At 39.5% G+C, this 17,883-nt stretch overlaps 2 protein-coding genes across 4 annotated transcripts in view; one reads left to right on the top strand and one right to left on the bottom strand.

The window, feature by feature from the left end:
- rsh (radish) overlaps positions 1 to 17,883 on the top strand; it is a 121,558-nt gene that overhangs the window by 13,021 nt on the left and 90,654 nt on the right. The gene's annotated exons all lie outside the window — the stretch shown is intronic.
- Positions 14,421 to 15,241, bottom strand: LOC108056443 (V-type proton ATPase subunit F). The gene is made up of 3 exons (XM_017140235.3): positions 15,028 to 15,241; positions 14,885 to 14,963; positions 14,421 to 14,820 (listed from the first exon to the last, which is right to left on the bottom strand). Exons 1-3 carry the CDS (start codon positions 15,193 to 15,195, stop codon positions 14,594 to 14,596), a joined length of 474 nt encoding a protein of 157 aa, XP_016995724.2. The 5' UTR covers positions 15,196 to 15,241; the 3' UTR covers positions 14,421 to 14,593.

Below are 17,883 nucleotides of genomic sequence, written 5' to 3'. Positions count from 1 at the left end.
CCACTTCAATGAGGCATGGTCAGTTACGATTTTAAATTTATGTCCCTCTACATACGCCCTAAAATTCTTGAGAGCTGCTACCGCCGCTAGACATTCTTGCTCGGTAACAGTATAATTACGCTGAGCTTTGTTCAGCTTCTTTGAAATGAAGGCAATGGGCCGTTCGTCTCCTTCTTCAGACACTTGTACTAGTACTGCGCCTATACCGGTTTTGCTAGCGTCACAATGAATCGCAAAAGGCTTTGCAAAGTCGGGGCTGCATAAGACTGGAGCCTTGCTGAGAGAAAGTTTTAAAACTTCGAAAGCTTTTATGGCTTCGTCGGTTAAACTAAACCTTCGCTTTGTGGTCATTAGGTCTGTTAAAGGAGCTGAGAGTGAAGCGAAATTGGGAACAAACTTACGATACCACCCACACAAACCCATAAAACTTCGTAGACTGCGTAACGTCTTTGGTAACGGAAAATTAGTAATTGCGGCCACTTTTTCTGGATCGGTGCGTATTCCACCATCGCCGATTATATGACCCAGATATCGCACCCGAAGCATGCAGAAGTGACTTTTGCCAATGTTGATCGTCAAACCTGCACGCTTTATATGCAGAGCGATCTCTCTCAAAACTTCAAGATGCCTCTCGAAGCTGGAAGAAACTACCAATAAATCGTCGAGGTAAATAAACACCTCGTTTCTGAGATGAGCTGGCACAACCTTGTCCATTAAACGGGACATTGTACTTGTGGCATTGCACAGCCCAAAAGGCATAACCTTAAACTGGTAGAGTGGTCTACCAGGGACAGTGAAAGCCGTTTTGTCTCGCGAGGAAGCCTCTAAAGGAACCTGCCAATAGGCATCCTTAAGGTCAAGGCTGGATATGAATTCTGCCTTAGGCAAACGACTTAAAATTCCCGCTATCTGGGGAAGGGGGTATGCATCCTTTTCCGTGAAGCTGTTTACTTTTCGGCAATCTAGACAGATCCTAACTTTTCCGGGTTTTGTCACCATTACTATAGGAGAAGACCACGAACTTTCTGACTCCTCTATCACACCCAATTGTATCATTCTATCAATCTCGGCATACATAGCCTTTTCTACTGCGGGTGAGACAGGAAAGTGTCGTTGTTTTATCGGTTTGGCCGTACCAACATCGATTGAGTGTGTTATCAAGTTGGTCTTGCCGAGACCTTCTTGAGTGAAAGACGGAAAACAATTAATGACGTTCGTTAATTTGGCTTTGTCCAACTCGGATAAGTTATGCTGATCAGCATTAACCTTACGGTCGGGATCGGATTCTAGTGAGGATACATTAAGGCATTTGGGAAGCAGATCGTAAAGTTTCCAGAAATCTATGCCTAAATACAAATTCTGCTTCAGTGAAGGTACTACATAAATTTTCAAAGGTTTTTTAACGTCGTTGTATTCTACCAGAACTTTCAAATGACCAACTATCTGCTGAGATGTTCCGTCAGCCGTTGTAGCGCTGCCTTTTATTGTCTTAAATTCTTTGCTGTCAATTATGTCACTGGCTAGGTTTCCACCGACACAACTTATCGATGCGCCCGAGTCTAACAGTCCGTAAACGGTACGATCGAACATGCGAATTGATAAAAAGGGTCGAGGATCTTTTGGTCCTGCAGGTAGAGAGTTAATATATTCCAGTCCGGCTTTACAAGCTTTGACTTCTTGCCAAAATGATTTTATTCGGACGGAACTTCGCGTTTTTCGCTTTTCTAGTTCTTGTCTATCATGTACCTCCTGGATTTTAATTTTTCCTAACATTGGAATTTTGCTATGAAGCAAAGGACAGTCTGGGGATATTTGTACGTCAGGGAAAACGGTTGGTGCAACTGTAGCTGCGAGCTCTATGGATCGGTCATCGTCGCTTGGCTCCGAACGCCACTGGAGGCCTTCTGTTTGTATGGCGGCATCAATCCGCCCGATCTGGAGTTTTTTGAACACTTATTACAACTGGTTTTATATGTGTTGGCAGCACCGCAACCATAGCAAAATACTCTTCTCTCAGCTACACAGTCCTGATACCTGTGACCTTCCTTGCGGCAGTTCCAGCACAACAAGGAAAAGGCTTCGATATCGCCTTCTTTATCAGATTCTGACTCAAGAGGCATCTCCTGTTCTGGACTAAATTCTGAGACATCGCGTTTGAAAGGGGAAAATCTGGAATAACCCTGACTACGCTTAACATCAGACAAAAACGCTTCACGCCTGCGACAAATCTCCCTTAGTTCTGAAACTGTTTGAATGTCGATATTCAAGATCTCATGTCTAATTTCGGGACGAAGATTGTTTCGGAGAACCCGAATGAGCTTGTGAGGCAACCATGGCTGTTCTAATTGATCGATTAGACTTGAAATGGAGTCATAGAAACAATCGAATGTTTCGTTTGGCTTTTGTTTGGTGTTCCTAATCAGCTCCTCAAGATCACCGTCATCCCTACTCTGTCGAAACTGTAGACGCAAGGCTGAACAGAAGCTCTCCCATCGGACTTCGCCATACGCTTTATGATATCGCCAATAGAATTCATTGGCTTTCCCTTCGAAAAGAACGCTAGCATTTCTACAAAGAACAGTAAAATTGTTGCCTAGCGTCTCCCTAGTTAGCGCTTCTACGCGGTAAATGAAATTATCTACTGACACTCCCACACCGGAAAATTTTATTTTCCAGCCGTTCAAAATATGAACTACTTTATCTGGACGATTTAATAAATCTGCATCGGCACTTCGTAGCGACGCAGGAGAACTCGGAGCTAACATTTCTTGTCTAGAATTCACCCCGGTTTCTTCTCTTGTATCAATTCTATTGTAACCACTTCCGAACTGTTGAGGATTGAATTGTTGACTCAGCTCGCTTGGGGTTCTATTAGCACCCTGATCGGACATAACCCTTGACACAGCTTCAGAAACGGACTTTTGAATGGAATCGGCCATACTTTCGGTAAGTGTAGCTAGCAATCTTCGCTCCATTGCTAGTAAAGTGATGGCATTTGCAGTAATAACACTTGGATTAGTATTACCGCTGTTAATGGTATTGGAATTGTATCCTGACGAAGAAGCTATATCATCTGATACTTGTTTGTCCGCATTGTCTGCGGGCTGACGATTCTTAGATTGGCTACGAGTTTGTCGGCTATCCCCACTCTTCGGGGGTGTTGGCCTACAGGAAGCTTTGCACACCGGACACAGTGCGCTTTTCTTCCAATGCGCTTCTAAGCATCGCTTGTGAAATTCATGTTGACATGATGTAATGCAAACCTCTACTATGTATACTTCGGCTTTACATATCGGACAGACGATGTTTGTGCCCCTTTCGGCTAGCCTTTCCGGAGATCGGTCTATCCCCATCATGAATACGGACGATAAAAAAAAATTTAGCAAATCAACTGTGTGTAAACGATAGGATAATATTTTCCTCAAAAATCTCAGCGGTACGATAAGTGATAAGATATAAAAGGTACGATAATAGCTTCAAAAAATATAAAAGCGGTACGATAATAGTTAAGCAAAAATCGAAATCTTTGAATCCAACGAAAAAAATAAAAATAACGAAATTAGGAAATATTAAACTGAACTCTTTGCTGGATGCTCTACGACGAAGGGTATTTTTTTTCAAAATCTCTCAAAAATAGAAAATAAAAAGTAAAGGATAGAAGTTACATACTTTATTTGGACTTGGACAGCGAATTGTTCGAAAACATACTCGTTTGTATTCCAAATCCGTACTAAAAGCATATAAATTTTCTAGTCACAAGAAGGGAAAACAAATTTGGTCATAACCTCCTTCTGGATATGGCACAACTCGTTAGTAATGCCAGTATTTTCCGTATAGAGAAGCATATGGCCTAATTTAATTTCTTAAGGGTGATTAGCTCAACGACTCGGCATCTGATTCCGGGACAGAAAATCTACCTAGATCTGGTTTATGCTTCTGTGATCCTCAGATCAATAAACCTTGTCCTCTCTGCTATTAATAGAAAAATTCTCTCATTAATTCTTAATTTTCGGACAGTCAGAAATACTAATATTCTCTGAATCTGTTTTCCAGGAATATTTAAAAAAATTTTTGAAAGAACTTTTTTTTTTTTTTTTAAAATAAAGAAAAATGTTAAAGATTGTTAAATTTATGCATCTGTGAGTCTCAATGAATTAAACTATATTCATTAAGGCCTTCACGTTTGGGCGCCACTTTTCTTATTAATAATAATAAATTATAACTGTAGCGTGTAACGTTCGACTAAAGTGCAAAGTACTTTAAATGTTTTCAAGGATCTGTATTGGCGGGGCACGCTATATATTCCGGCACTAGCTCGTCGGCTTGGGGGGGTGGAGGTCTTGCTTGTACAGATCTTGACACTGTCTACGTATTACTATTAATAGGATCAGAAATTGAGCGTGCATGCGACAATATTGAAAGCTAGTTACTAAACCGGAAGAAAAGATGCATAATTTAGAAAAAATGAAGTATTAAGAAGCAGGAAGAAAGTTATTGAAACAGGAAGGTGTGAAAGAAAGAGAGAGATTTAGTGTTGGCGAAGCCTTGGATGTAATTGGGCTCGCATTCTGCCCACCCTACCTATGACCACCTGCCGCTAGAGCATAACTCTGGTGATCCCTTGTATACCCTAGGACCGCAGAGACATCAGCTGAGTTCAGTTAGTTAATTGTTCAAGCTTCCATTTTAATAAATTTCATTGGCAGATAACATATTTAATTTATAAAATAATTTGCAAAAGGGTAAAACAATTTCCCCGAGAAAATAAGATATAATAAGTATTGAACCGCATGGGTAAATACTGGGCTTCACAGGTGTATTCAATTATAAAAGTAAGGTATATGCGTACAATGGGTGTATAAACATGTGCAGAGAAATGGTTTAAGATAAGGATTATATAAAATATAAAAATATAAAAATATAAAAATATATATAAAATATAATGGTTCAAAAATAGTTTTAAGTTCAAAGAAATTCAATAATTTGTTCTTTTGTAAATATTAATATTCATTCTTATTTCAGTATTCATCAGTGACTCGCTAGTTATTTACTTTTATTTTTATTAAAATTTATTACTTTTACTATAGAAGAAATTTTCAGTAAAAATTGAAATAATTAATTTTTTTAGTTTTAATTCATTCTTTTGGCATTATTAAATTTCAAATAACGGCTTTCTTAAATGTTCGGCATTGATATTTTTTATCGTTAATGAAGGGTTAATTGGCACAGGTATTTTCATTGGTTTTCTGGTAAATTAAAATAAAGGAAAATAACTCACACAGCTGGTTCCTCGGCGGACGATCGATCTTCCGACGCAGGTAGGCTGGAAAAGAACTCAAGGCATTTTCTGCTTTGATATTGGTTATATGTACACTTTATAAACGCTTCATCATTTTTCGAATCAAAACGAATTTAAGAAAACTTTTGCCAGGGAGAGAGTAACCGTAAATTAACCGCGCACTAGATGAACGTAACTTATAACTTTTTTTATATTATTAATTATTTAATTGAATTTTTTTTCCATAATGTAGTTATGGTTATTGCTCCAGTATTAAATCACTTATTCTTTAAATAAATTTTTCTTTTAAATTAAGTTAGCACATGTCTAGGAATTTCTCCCAGTGTAGCCAGTTGCACTTTTATGCACGTGGGATTTTTTCTCGCCAGCTTGATATTTTTGAGGTTACAAATGTGTAAGGTTAAGATCGTTGCCCCACGGTAGATTTTACATGGTTTTGAATGTATGGTTTAGGGCCGATCTATTTGGGCATAATTGCGTAAATTTATGGGATTATTTGGCCGAGGTAAATTCCTCGTCCAGGTAGCCTGGGTGCTCCCTGCAGCCGCTGCTGATCGCTGTGAAGTAAGGGGTGCTCCCGAAGGCACTGCCGTTCACTGGCCAAATAGGGGTGCTCCCCAAGACAAATACGAAGACTTGACAAATAGGGGTGCTCCCCAGGGCAACTGCCGATCGCTGTTCGAAGGTGTTTTCGCTCTGCGCTACTTGGATTGGTGGGCGATGCGGGCGCTCCTCTGGCAACTCCGAATCGCCGGTCGATGGGGTGCTCCTCAGGTCGACTCCAAATCGCTGGCCGATGTGGGTGCTCCTCAGGGCAGATTGGGATTGCCGGTCGATGTGGGTGCTCCCCAGAACAACGGACGAAGATACTGGATACCTAGCGAATAAAACGACCTACATGTCAAAAAAAAAAAACCCTCAATCACTGAGAAAACTTTTCTACCAACCTTGCAAAAAAAAAATGCACTCGCGCTGATTTGTCGTGGCGGCCGTGGCGGCCGTGGCGGACTGGGCGACCGTATCGAAATCGTCGAATTTTAGCCTTAAAAAACCAAAATTTTAGCACACAAATTTGTTCGGCGCAAAAAAAATAACTCACTTCTTTGATTGTTAAGAAAAATAACACTTTTAGCTAAATTCGTTATGCCGCGTGGTTTTCTATTTTAAAACTTTACCGGATTGGTGCGAATAAAATTTTCCACGTCTGACTGCCACGCCGGTTCAATTAAGAAGAAAGTTCAAAAATCATGCGGCGTTGGTTTCGACCATTGCCGGAAATTTCAGACAGCTGAGAAATCCGCCATTTCGGCTTAGAACAAGCTTTCCAGTAACAGCTGACTCAAGCCCGACCTGGCATCACTCCCAAAGATACTAATTAGTATTTTTGTTAAACACTAATTAGCGACACTAATTTGGGGATGCATCTGACTAGGCTCCAAAGGTCACTTTCTACCAAATTAAAGCATACTTCTAGGCTGAACAAAACTAAGAAACGTTCTTCAGGCGCCGCTACAGAATTTATACCGCCCGCAGCTCTCCACTGGCAGCGACTCAGCGAATTTACAATTCAAAATGCCTGCAGTTTAAATATATTTCGCTAATTTCGTTTTTTTCGAACTCGTGGTATTTAAAATATTCTACTAACGAGAATGCAATGGACCGAAAAATCGGCGATTCACATTTTTTTCCGCTCTTTATCATAAATCCCCGGCATGTTTGGTGGGTCAGAACGCGGCGGCGTTCTTCTCTCTTGGCCAAAATGCCGCAAAATGCAAAATGCCAATCCATCGCGGAAATATTTCCGACGCAGCGGCGTTCCTGACTTTGCGACAAAATATTTTGATTTAAATATTTTTGCAAGCATATTTTTTCAGTCGTTCGGTTTTCGCCTGCTACACAGAAAACAAATTTGACCGATACGTGAAGGTCAATTTGATGTTATTCAGGGAACAATATGATACGAATTTGACTACTAAAATATACTGAATACTTTGTTTGTTATTTAAAAATGGTATATTTATATTTTTAATCAAATAACTGATATGATAAAATATCAAATTGATATGTGTGTATTTTATTTTTATTGAAATAAAATAAGGTAGAATATACCCTGGCTTTTCTCTCTGCATCTCTGTTATTTTTCTCACTTTCTCGCTGTGTTTTCTGGTAAAGTAAAGTCATTTTAACGAAAGACCGCAAATTAAAGCAGTATTTTTTTATTGCAACACATTTAAGCTTGTTATTTGAACATTGCGAATCGTTCAGGGCTGACATACGCTTTCGCCTGATCGCATTTATGTCGAACTCATTCGAAATCACATTCAAATGCAAGCTGCCTTTCGCTTGATCGCACTTTTGGGAATATTTGTTTTGGCTTTGGCAACTCGAAATTTTTGTTGACCCTCCCTCGGCCAGCAGACATTTAATTAATATGTCGAAGGCACTTTCTGATTTTATATTTCGGCATACATATGTGCCAGAGGAAGGGCTGTTCAAAGAGTCGTTTAGTGAATTCCGGGCAACTAGCAGCTACCAAAAGGTACAAATATATAACGAAACATACGAGGAATGCGGACCACTTTGTGCCAAATTGTTTGCCATTCGTGTGGGGGAATATACCAAACATATATTCCTATTTCATTCATGTCATATCCTGGCGCCCGGGGCAAACATGCATGCGAAATTGATGGATCAGTTTCAGTTTCATTTTCAGTTTCAGGTCCGTGTGGTGTATATATGGTATATATGTTTCAGTTTCAGTTTCAGCTTTTGTTGTCGCTGGCTGCTTTTTTCCACTGGCCTCCGCTCCACTTCTGCTCTGATATTTGCATAACGTTGCCATGCCATGGCAGGAATTGTGACAGCAATATGAAACGATGTCGGGCTTCTGGGGCGAAGGTCGGGGCTGTGAGCTCTGGGTTACAGGACGACCCGGGGACAGCCGGGATCGAATGCCAGCGATAACGAGAAATAAAGTGGCTCCCCGCATTCGGCAACGGGACACCGAAAACAGGGGAAGCAATTGCAATGGGATATGCAATAAAGCGGTGGGAAATACGAAAGAAGATAAGTGTACTAAGCTTTGTACAAACTTATTATTATAAATATTTAATTGCCTACTTTTAGACGCGTTTAAAAATGTCAATTTAAAAATATAAATTTTGTAGAAAAATAATTGGCATTTTTTAAATTTACCCCTTATTTAAAATTAACTTGTGCCAAAAATACCCATCATGGCACTTTTTATTCTGTTTGTAAACTGAGATTTAAAATCTCTTCAAAATGTGCCCAAAGGTAGGCTATGAAAAAATGTAATGTCGTTTCTTTACCAAATTGTTGCCTACTTTTATACACCTTTAAAAGTGATTTCAGTTCAAAACAAGGCTGTTTAGAATTCAATGTCAAGTGAACTGCGAAATGTTTGAATAATTTGCTAGCACATCAAATGGCATACCTACATTTAAAATGCCCTCGATAACAAGTTGATGTTTGCAACTGTTTATTTGCGTAGATTTGCGATGTGTCAAGTGATTCTCACATTACCTAATGTTCCACTCCGAGGACCTTCTTCGTGTGTGTGGGTGACGGCAAATGTGCGATGATTTCTCTGTGCTTGTGTGTGTGTGTGACGCCTAAAGCGATTATTTGCTTTGACGAAAGTGTTGCATACTTTTCTGCGGAATGCCATTGGCCTTTGTGTGCCATGCACATTTTATTTTCTCATTTTTTCACCTTTGTATTTTTTTGCCTAACTTAATTATGAAACTTTCAGCTTGTTTTGGATTGTTGCCACCGCTTTGTTTGGCTTTGAACAATGTTTCTCCTTGCGGCCAGCGTGCTGAAAAAACAAGTTTTGTTCGCTAATTAAAAAGGTCAACACACAAATGACCTGAATGGCCTGGAGAACGGGGGCGAGCGGCAAATTAAGCTCACACAAATTGCGTCACTTTAACGGGTGCACAGTGGTTACCTGGCGGGTTGTTTTTCCCCAAAAACGGGGGCATGGGTGGCTCTCCGGTGATTGATGGGGGGGTCGAACCACCCGCTGATTCAATTCGCCTCAACTCATGTTGAAAATCGCGTCAACGTAAAAACAGTACCAACAGTACCGCTCCCCAGGACTCCAGGACTCCGGGACTCTGGGACTCCGGGAAGGAAGAAAAGAAGGAAAATCAGGAAAAACAGGAGGGGGGTCCAAAATGCGAGGCTGTCAGTAAGGTACCCAGAAATCCCGGCACCACCCACACCTCCACTCACCTGACCCTGGTTGTTAACATGTTTCACTCCGGGCCACTGAAACTGAAGGTGGGTCACCACACAGCAAGAAAAAAAAAGAATATCGATATTACAGATAGAAAGTATTTGTGAAAGGTGGTTTATTTCCATTTGGGACAATGCATGAATTTTACCAATGAAAAGATATAAATATAATTAGAACTTTTACATTAATTTTGAAAGTGTCTATAAGTATGCAGCGGGAAATGGAACTTCCGCCCCGGACTTCGGGTTTTCAAATATATTGTTGCATACTTTTAGACACCTCTGGAGTCAGGTAATGGATATGTTTGGGGATTAAGAGGGCTTATATGTAAAATATGAATTTCCTTTTTCATTTTTTCTCTCTGCAACCCCCCATCCCCTTGGCCACCGGATGTTCCGCGTGTGGGTTGTCATACGAAAGGCAAATTTTAATGCCAACATTGACAGGTAAGCGGCATATGTGTGAGTGTGTTGTGCTGGTGTGGGTGGGCAACCGAGCGTATAAGCCAGGCGAAGAGGAGACGATAAAAAAGGACTAAGAGGGGAGGTTTGGGGGATGGCAGGACCTCCCACGCATGACACTGTATCCAGGCACTCAGACGTCGCACAGCTTTAGAGCCAATTGTGCCAACTGTGTGTGTGTGGGTGACGTCCTGTTCATCCTGCCTCTGTGCATGTATATGTATTTGTCATTATTGGCAGCTTAGGCAGCACTCACACACGCACAGAGCAAAGCGAAAAACAAATCGAAAAAATATTAACAACTTATTCCTTTTGATTTTTTATTGGGCCATCGGCTGTTGCCACGCTTATTCAGCTGAAATGCGAGTGTGTGCTTGTGTGTGCGTCGGCTTATCTGTGTGGCATTTAAAGGCTCTCAATTTCAGTGTGTTTTTGGCTTGAAACGGCCACTGGACCAGCGCAAGCACGTTATCCACCGGTCAGCTCCATTAGAAACCGACTCGAATTGTCTTTTTTTTGCAGGGGGATTAGGGGCAAAGTATATTTGTCACTTAAGGGCAAGAATTTGTAATGCAATTGAGAAGGAAAACGATACAGAGTGCCATAGAAACGGGTGGCGAATACCTTTGGGAGGCTAAATTGATAAATTGGGAATAAAAACATATAACATTCACGGCAACTTGTTTAGATAATATTTTAAGATGTATTTTAAGTTGAAATCAATTAAATAAAATTAATAAAGGACAGATAAAAAAAATTAAATAAATAAAAAATGTAAAAAGTGTAGGTTATATATAATATTTATCATTGTATTCAGAGAAATGTTTTTCATTTAATTTAATTTAATTTTTGAATTCAGAGAAACTGTTTTAATTTAATGCCAGCAAAATAAATAAATTGAAAAATTGTAAATAAATTCTTTTCTTTCTTATTTATTTAGATACAATATTTAAATTCAATGATAATAGTCTATAAGAAACAAAATACCATTTTATTACCTTTGTAGTATGTGCTATAATATCCTTATCCTAGTGGCTAAATATTGAAAAACATTTCAAAATGGAACCCTCTCAAGCTGAGTTTCGTTTCTGTCACCATCCCACTTCGCAACGACGATCGTCCTTTCATGCATACATATGCGCTCATTTCACGCCTCGTGTTAATGGTTCTATACACACATCCACTTATGAGGCGGGGTGCCAAAATAACGAGGCGAAAAACCGAGGGGAAAACCGAGGGGAAACCAAGAGCGTGAACCGAGAAAGAAAATGGAGCCACGGCAAACAGGCAGGCATGAAAATTAATGATATTTTAATGTAAAAACAATACCAGCCACTTAAGCCGCATTCGTATCAATGGCCCAGTGAGTTTGAGTGTGGGTGTATTTCAATTTTCCCGGGAAAACTCGTGAGGCTGAAGCCCTAAGCCCAAAAAGCTGATGAGCAACCCCGAAAAATTGGTAGAACCACCGGGGAGCATAAACAACCCACCGATTTCCCCCTTTTTTCCTTGACTCGCTGGATTTGCGTTTTTATTCCTTAAATTTTTGTTTCACTGATATCGGCGCACACGGCGTATACGAAATTCTACTTTCATACGCCCGAGTATATTGAAATTCAACGTAGTTTCGCCGCCCGAGCAAAGAACAGTGAACTACCGACGGAATGTTCAAAAATCAAATTATTACTCTGCTGTTATTTTTCTCGTTGCAACGAAAAAAAAAGATGAAAATGTACAAAATAAATATGGAATATTGCTGGCTGGGCGCAGGGAAAAAGGTGGCTGGAATATACATTTCAAGGCTGTAATTGTTTGCTCTGGGACTTCCCTTTCCCCTTCGCCTTTCCTTTTTTTTTTTTGACGAAGCTTTGTTTGCTTCGCCCGAGTCCTTTGTTGGACGAAATTGAAGTTGAAGCTTTGTGCAGCATTATCTGAGCATTGCCTGCGGAAAAACCTTTCTACACAGGCAACGAAAAAAAAATGTATAAAAAAATTAATAAATACAAAAATAGCAAGAAAAGTACAGAAAGAGATAGTGCTGCAAAAGGTCTGCCAATTACGAATGGAAATGCAAATAACAAATAGCAAATAACAAGGCTGCCTCCTAAAGGAATCCAGAATGCAGGCGGAATGCAGAATCGATAAATACTATGTGTACATTATAAATTCGCGCAGCCTTATTATTATTATTATTATTATTATGAGTTTCCTTTTTCTTTCCTCAAATCAGTGTTATTTGAGGAGAAAGCTGAGACTGAGGCTGAAGTCCTCCTGCCGCCAATCGCCGGAATTCCCTTTTAATAAAGTCCCAACTCTGGCAGCTTCTGTCGCCCGGGGGCCGCTTTGAGGTGGAAACTTTGTGGAATCCAAATCGGGACATGAGTTGGCTGCCAAGCAAACTTCGCCCATGAGCATAAGTGTAATTAAATTTACGCATGCCCTGCCATCTCTCCATTTCTCCATCTTGAGCACCTGCCCTCGAGTGGCGGGTAACTCTGCACCGGTAAAAAAATATAATGTCATTCGATAAAAAATATATATTTTATAAATGAAAATATATTATTGATAATAATAAAGGTGTATTTTTTTTAGAATTTAGAAGAAACTCAACTGTTAAAATATTTAAATAAAATTAGCACTCTACAATATGAAAATTTGAAAAAAGCCAATTTTCTTTAAATTGTAAAATTACATTTAAATTTTAGTAACAAATAACTAATAAAAGAAAAAATCAACAAAATATATTATTCAAAAATTCAGATTTTTCTTATTTTTAAACTGTATGTTTTTCTAACTTTATTTCGCATGTGTGAACTGCCACAGCTCCTCGGAAATGTGAGTTAAATCTGAGTGAATCTAGCGTGTGCTTTTCCACGAAATCCCCCCACCAAGCGGCCCAATTTTTGAAGGGGCCTCAAAGAGCGCTTTGATTTTCTCACGCCGATAAAATCAAAGACTCCAAGGACAGACAGCAAGATTTAGGGATTAAGGAGGGTGCGATTTCGATTCCGATTTCGAATCCGATTCACGACGAGGGTCTGGCAGATGTCCCACTCCAGAGATTTGGCGCTAATTCACTTTGGCGCGACTAACCAAATTAATTGCTGACAGTTTTCGCCAATACGTGATTTCTGTTTCGATTTTGCTATTGCTTCGATTTGCCTCATATTTATTTAGCCAGCAGCGTGAGGGCAAACTCAAATATATGCGCATAAATTACGCAGACGGCGATTCGAGTTTCCGGCTGCTTGACTGCCCAACGATTCAATTAAATGGCCCCGAAAGCTAATCGGTTGGGAGAAGAGAGATGTCAAGACCTCCTGAACCCAGAACCCAGAACCCTGAATCCTGAACCTCTAACCCACTTTTCTGTCTGCTTGGGACAGGTGAAACTACTCCCAAAAATTGGAAGTCAGAAATCCAGATATCAAGAAAGCCCCTTTGAAGACGGCCACTAGTCTGTTTCAATTTGCCTCGCATTTATGGCCAACTAACTTTTCCCACTCTGCCATTGACAGGCTTTCCCAAAACACACACACCCACACACACAGAAAGTTTTCGGGGGAAATACGAAAAAGCATTCGGATTGAAAATGCTTTGCAGCCATGTCAAAAACATTCGCCAAGTGCAATCGAACGGAGCCAAAGGTAATTGTAATTAATTTGCTAGAGCGACTGAAACCGAAAATTAAACTGAAAATGAAACTGAACTGAAACGGCAACAAAAGCGCCAATGCGAAAGCCACATTGATGCCCCTGCATAAAATTCCGAGTGTCGGATTGTTGGTTTTATTTCAACAAAGTCTATTCGGTTTTTATGCTGGCCAAAAACCAATTGAAACTATTTCGGGAATTGTTTACCGAGAGTAAATTGAGTTGCGAGTGCGTTAGCTAAAATACAATAGAGGGAATATGATAAGTAATTGAAAAAAATCATGTAAATGGTTTAGGTTTTATTTCAAGGGAATATTTATATTAAAAAACTAAAATCTAGATCTAGTTTTTTGGGCCAGAGTTGTTTTTATTATAACCAATTTTTTAGGAATCCCTTTGAACAATCCTCGATGTAAATTTGCATAATTTCTTTACTGGATATTAACCATTTTTTTAAACGATTTTTTAATTTAGATAAATATTTTCGGATTATAAAGTGCTGATCCGATTTTTCAAATTTTTTTAATCTATGTTTTTTGGATAATCCGAAGTGTAAATTAAATAAATTTCTTTACCAAATATAAGTATTGCTAAATGACTTTTACAAAATATTCACAAAAAATACAAAATACAAAATATTCCTACACAATTATAAATTCAATTTATTAATTTCCTATTTACATTTTTTTATCAAAATTTTTAAAAGTATTTTTTGATTCAAAAAATTGGGATATAATATTTCAAATATCTTTAGTTTCTTCTTTAGATTCTAGTAGATTACTGACTAGAATTTGTTAACATAAAATAGAAGCAAAATAAACTATAATTTCTAGATTTTAAATATTTGAAGCAGATATTCTTAATTTTATTTTGTGGCAGAGCAAGGGGACAGGAGAAAAGTACGCTCTAACTTCAGATCCTAGTAGGCGTCCCTTTGGCGAAGTCGGCGATTGCGCTCCTTTTTGTCCAAATACGTGGTCAGCGAGGACTTGTTGGGCACTGTGACCAAAACAGGAAGCAGCTGATTGCATCGCTGCATCACGTTGCGAAGTCTCTTGGCCGTATCGTAATCGAGAATAATAATGCCGATGTTCGCGCGCCTGTAAACGGCGAGAAAGAAGCTCTCCAGATCCTCCTGCGGCGTTTCTGTGGAATCGAAAACGAGTTAGTGGCAGTCAATCGATGGGGTTTTCCTCTCCGCTTTCCTTACCGCTTTCCACCATCATATAGTTGCGAAACCTGTCCCTTTGGTAGCCAATGCCAGCCAGCAGAAAGCCCAGTGTTACCTCCTAAAGGAGACAAAGGAAAATATGCTTAAAACTTTAGATCAGTAATCGGAAATCCTCAACCCACGGGATCGGCCATGACCGCAATTCGCAGGACATTCGGATCTTCCACAGCTTTGATATAGATCTGCATCTCGCTGTCGCTCAAATCGCTTTCGCTACCCGATTTTGGCCCCGCCTCGGACATTCTGTCCGATTCGTGCTTTGGCGTCATAGCCTTCTTCCTGGATGCCATTTCTAACTGATTCCTGATCCCCTGTCTCTGCTCGAAAAAAAAATGGAACAGAAAACAAAGAGGTAGTGGGATTATCAAAAAATGTCTAGAACAAATCTTGAAAATAAAAATCAGAAAAATATTTTAAATTTCTTAAGAATTCGCGTAATCATGGATAGTCAGCCTAATCTTGAGAAATCGCCATCCAAACAGCACCCATTTTCCTTCTGGTTTTTTTTTTTTTGTTGATTTGTTACAGTGGCCAATTATAGAAATTAGTTCGCGAATTCTTAGGTTTTTAGATATTAGCTACAGCAAAATGTATGGTACAATTAGGGAAAAAATAGGTTTTCCCTTTGTTTTAAATTTTACAACATTTTTCTAAAAAGTAGGCACTGAGCTTAGCGTTCTGTCCATTTGCCCAGGCTGTGAACTTCTCCAGATCATTATTTCAAAATTCGTTGTACGGAACACACGTGTTTTTTCTGCCATATATATTTTTTGATATTTTTACGGTAAAAAAATTGTTTGTACTACAAATTAGATACATTTTTTCTACTCCAACATTTGTTTTTTAGGTCCTAACATTTTGTGTATAAAATATTCGAAATGCCCCCGGCGCATCATCCGTCCATCTTAGATGATGATGAGGAGTCAACCATCCAGCAAACCGAACCCATAAGCTTGCCGCTTCCGGAACCGACTTCTCCTGACGAAATCATCATGTACCTCATTTCCATTGAGATACCCATTTTTAGTACACTCACAATAAGTAGAGCTTTACGCATTTTCCAATTGTGCAACGAGGGTCTGAGTACCGACTTGTGGATTGCCATAGGGGTCGCGCCACTGCCACCCAAGCCCATTGAGGTCGATTCCATTGCGCACGAGTTTGATTATATGGAACTGTTCGTGCTAGTTGACCAGGGTAATCTGGAGGTCATCAGAGAGTGTGGATTTCTCCAGTTGCTTTGCATGAATTGTGCAGTCAACCTTAGCCCAGAATTTTCATTTGAATAAACAAACTTTTGCGTGGGGCAAAGTGTTTTATATCTACTTTTTAATGAGTTTTCGATAAGGAAATGTCCCTCCTCGATGAACTCACTATTGTTCAGTTCCTTTCATTTTTGGTGGTGTTATAAAATGGTTTTTGGGGCTTGGCTTAAAGCTATCCGCAGGACATTTGTATCTTCCGCAGATTTTATATAGATTTGCATCCAGCTCAGGCGTTCCACTCTTCATCATGTTGCCTAAAAAAATGAAATGAATTCTCTAATATATATTTTGAAAGAAAAATATAATTACATAATACGTAATACCATTAGTTTTATAAAACAGACAAATATTTTGAATTTCCCAAGAATTCGCGTGAGCATGAATGATCAGTTAAATCTTGAAAAATCGGCAACCAAACAGTATCTATTTTCCTTTTCTTTTTTAGGTCGTTACAGTACCCAATTATATAAATTCTTAAGATTTGAGAATCCTGGTATAAAAAAATGTATGACAAAATCATGGGAAAATGTTGCATACCCCTCGTCGTAAGTTTTTAATTTTTTTTGGAAAAGTAAGCTGTGAGTTTAACGTTCGGCCCATTTTCCCATTTGCCCAGGCTGTGAACTTTTCCAACTCAGTCTAACAAAATCCTCGGCAGTGAACACACGTGTGTTTTTGCTACATAAAATATTTTTCGTAATTTTACTTTGATAAAATTTTGTGTACCAAAAATTCGATACATTTTTGATAATCCAAATTAGATAGATTTTTTCATACCCCAACGTTTGTTTTTCTATCCCAAAATTTGTATATAAAATATTCGAAATGGATGCCCAGCTCAAGCAGAAGTCCAGTTCACAAGAGTCAAGTTTCTCGTTCAACCAAGGAGAGTCAAGAGTCGAGAGTCAGTCTTCGTTCAACCATGATATCACACAGGATCGAACCCACGATATCCCCCAAGGAGAGTCAAGGATCGGGAGTCAGTTCTCGTTCAACCATGATGTCGAGAGTCAGCTCTCGTTAAACCATGATATCGAGAGTCAGCTCTCGTTAAACCATGATATCGAGAGTCGGCTCTCGCTCAACCATGATATCGAGAGTCAGCTCTCGTTAAACCATGATATCGAGAGTCACCTCTCGCTCAACCATGATATCGAGAGTCAGCTCTCGTTAAACCATGATATCGAGAGTCAACTCTCGCTCAACCATGATAGCACCCAGGATATTAACCAGGAGGAGCCAAGGGCCGAGGGCCAGAACTCGTTCATTAAAAATAAGACCAAATCAAAGGATATCACCGAAGTTGTAGCCGGAGATCTCACCCCCATCACGTTTGAGCTACCCAAGGAGGTTCCGGATAATAAGAATGGTGTGTTATGCGTGATTAATCGCATGAACAAGGGTCTGAGCACCAAGAAGTGGATTGTGGTGAAGTGGCCGCACATAGCAGCCAATCCGGAGGAGCGGGAGAACCTGGATGTTTTGGTACTAGTTGATCAAGAGAGTCTGCAGTACATCGCGAAGAAGGGGTTCCTTCACTTTTTGTGGTTCCAAATGGCTGTCAATTTGAAGCCGGACTTGTAGACATACGAAGGGACTTGCTTTTGCATCAGAGTTAAAAATTGATCGATAATTTCGATGTGTTGACAGTATAATAATATAATTATCGATAATGAGTTTTCGATAAGAAAAATTTGAGAGTTTTACGGCCTT

Source organism: Drosophila takahashii, chromosome X, assembly GCF_030179915.1.
Source record: "Drosophila takahashii strain IR98-3 E-12201 chromosome X, DtakHiC1v2, whole genome shotgun sequence".
NCBI classification, from domain to species: Eukaryota; Metazoa; Arthropoda; class Insecta; order Diptera; family Drosophilidae; genus Drosophila; species Drosophila takahashii.
This window is presented reverse-complemented; position numbering and strand designations above follow the sequence as displayed.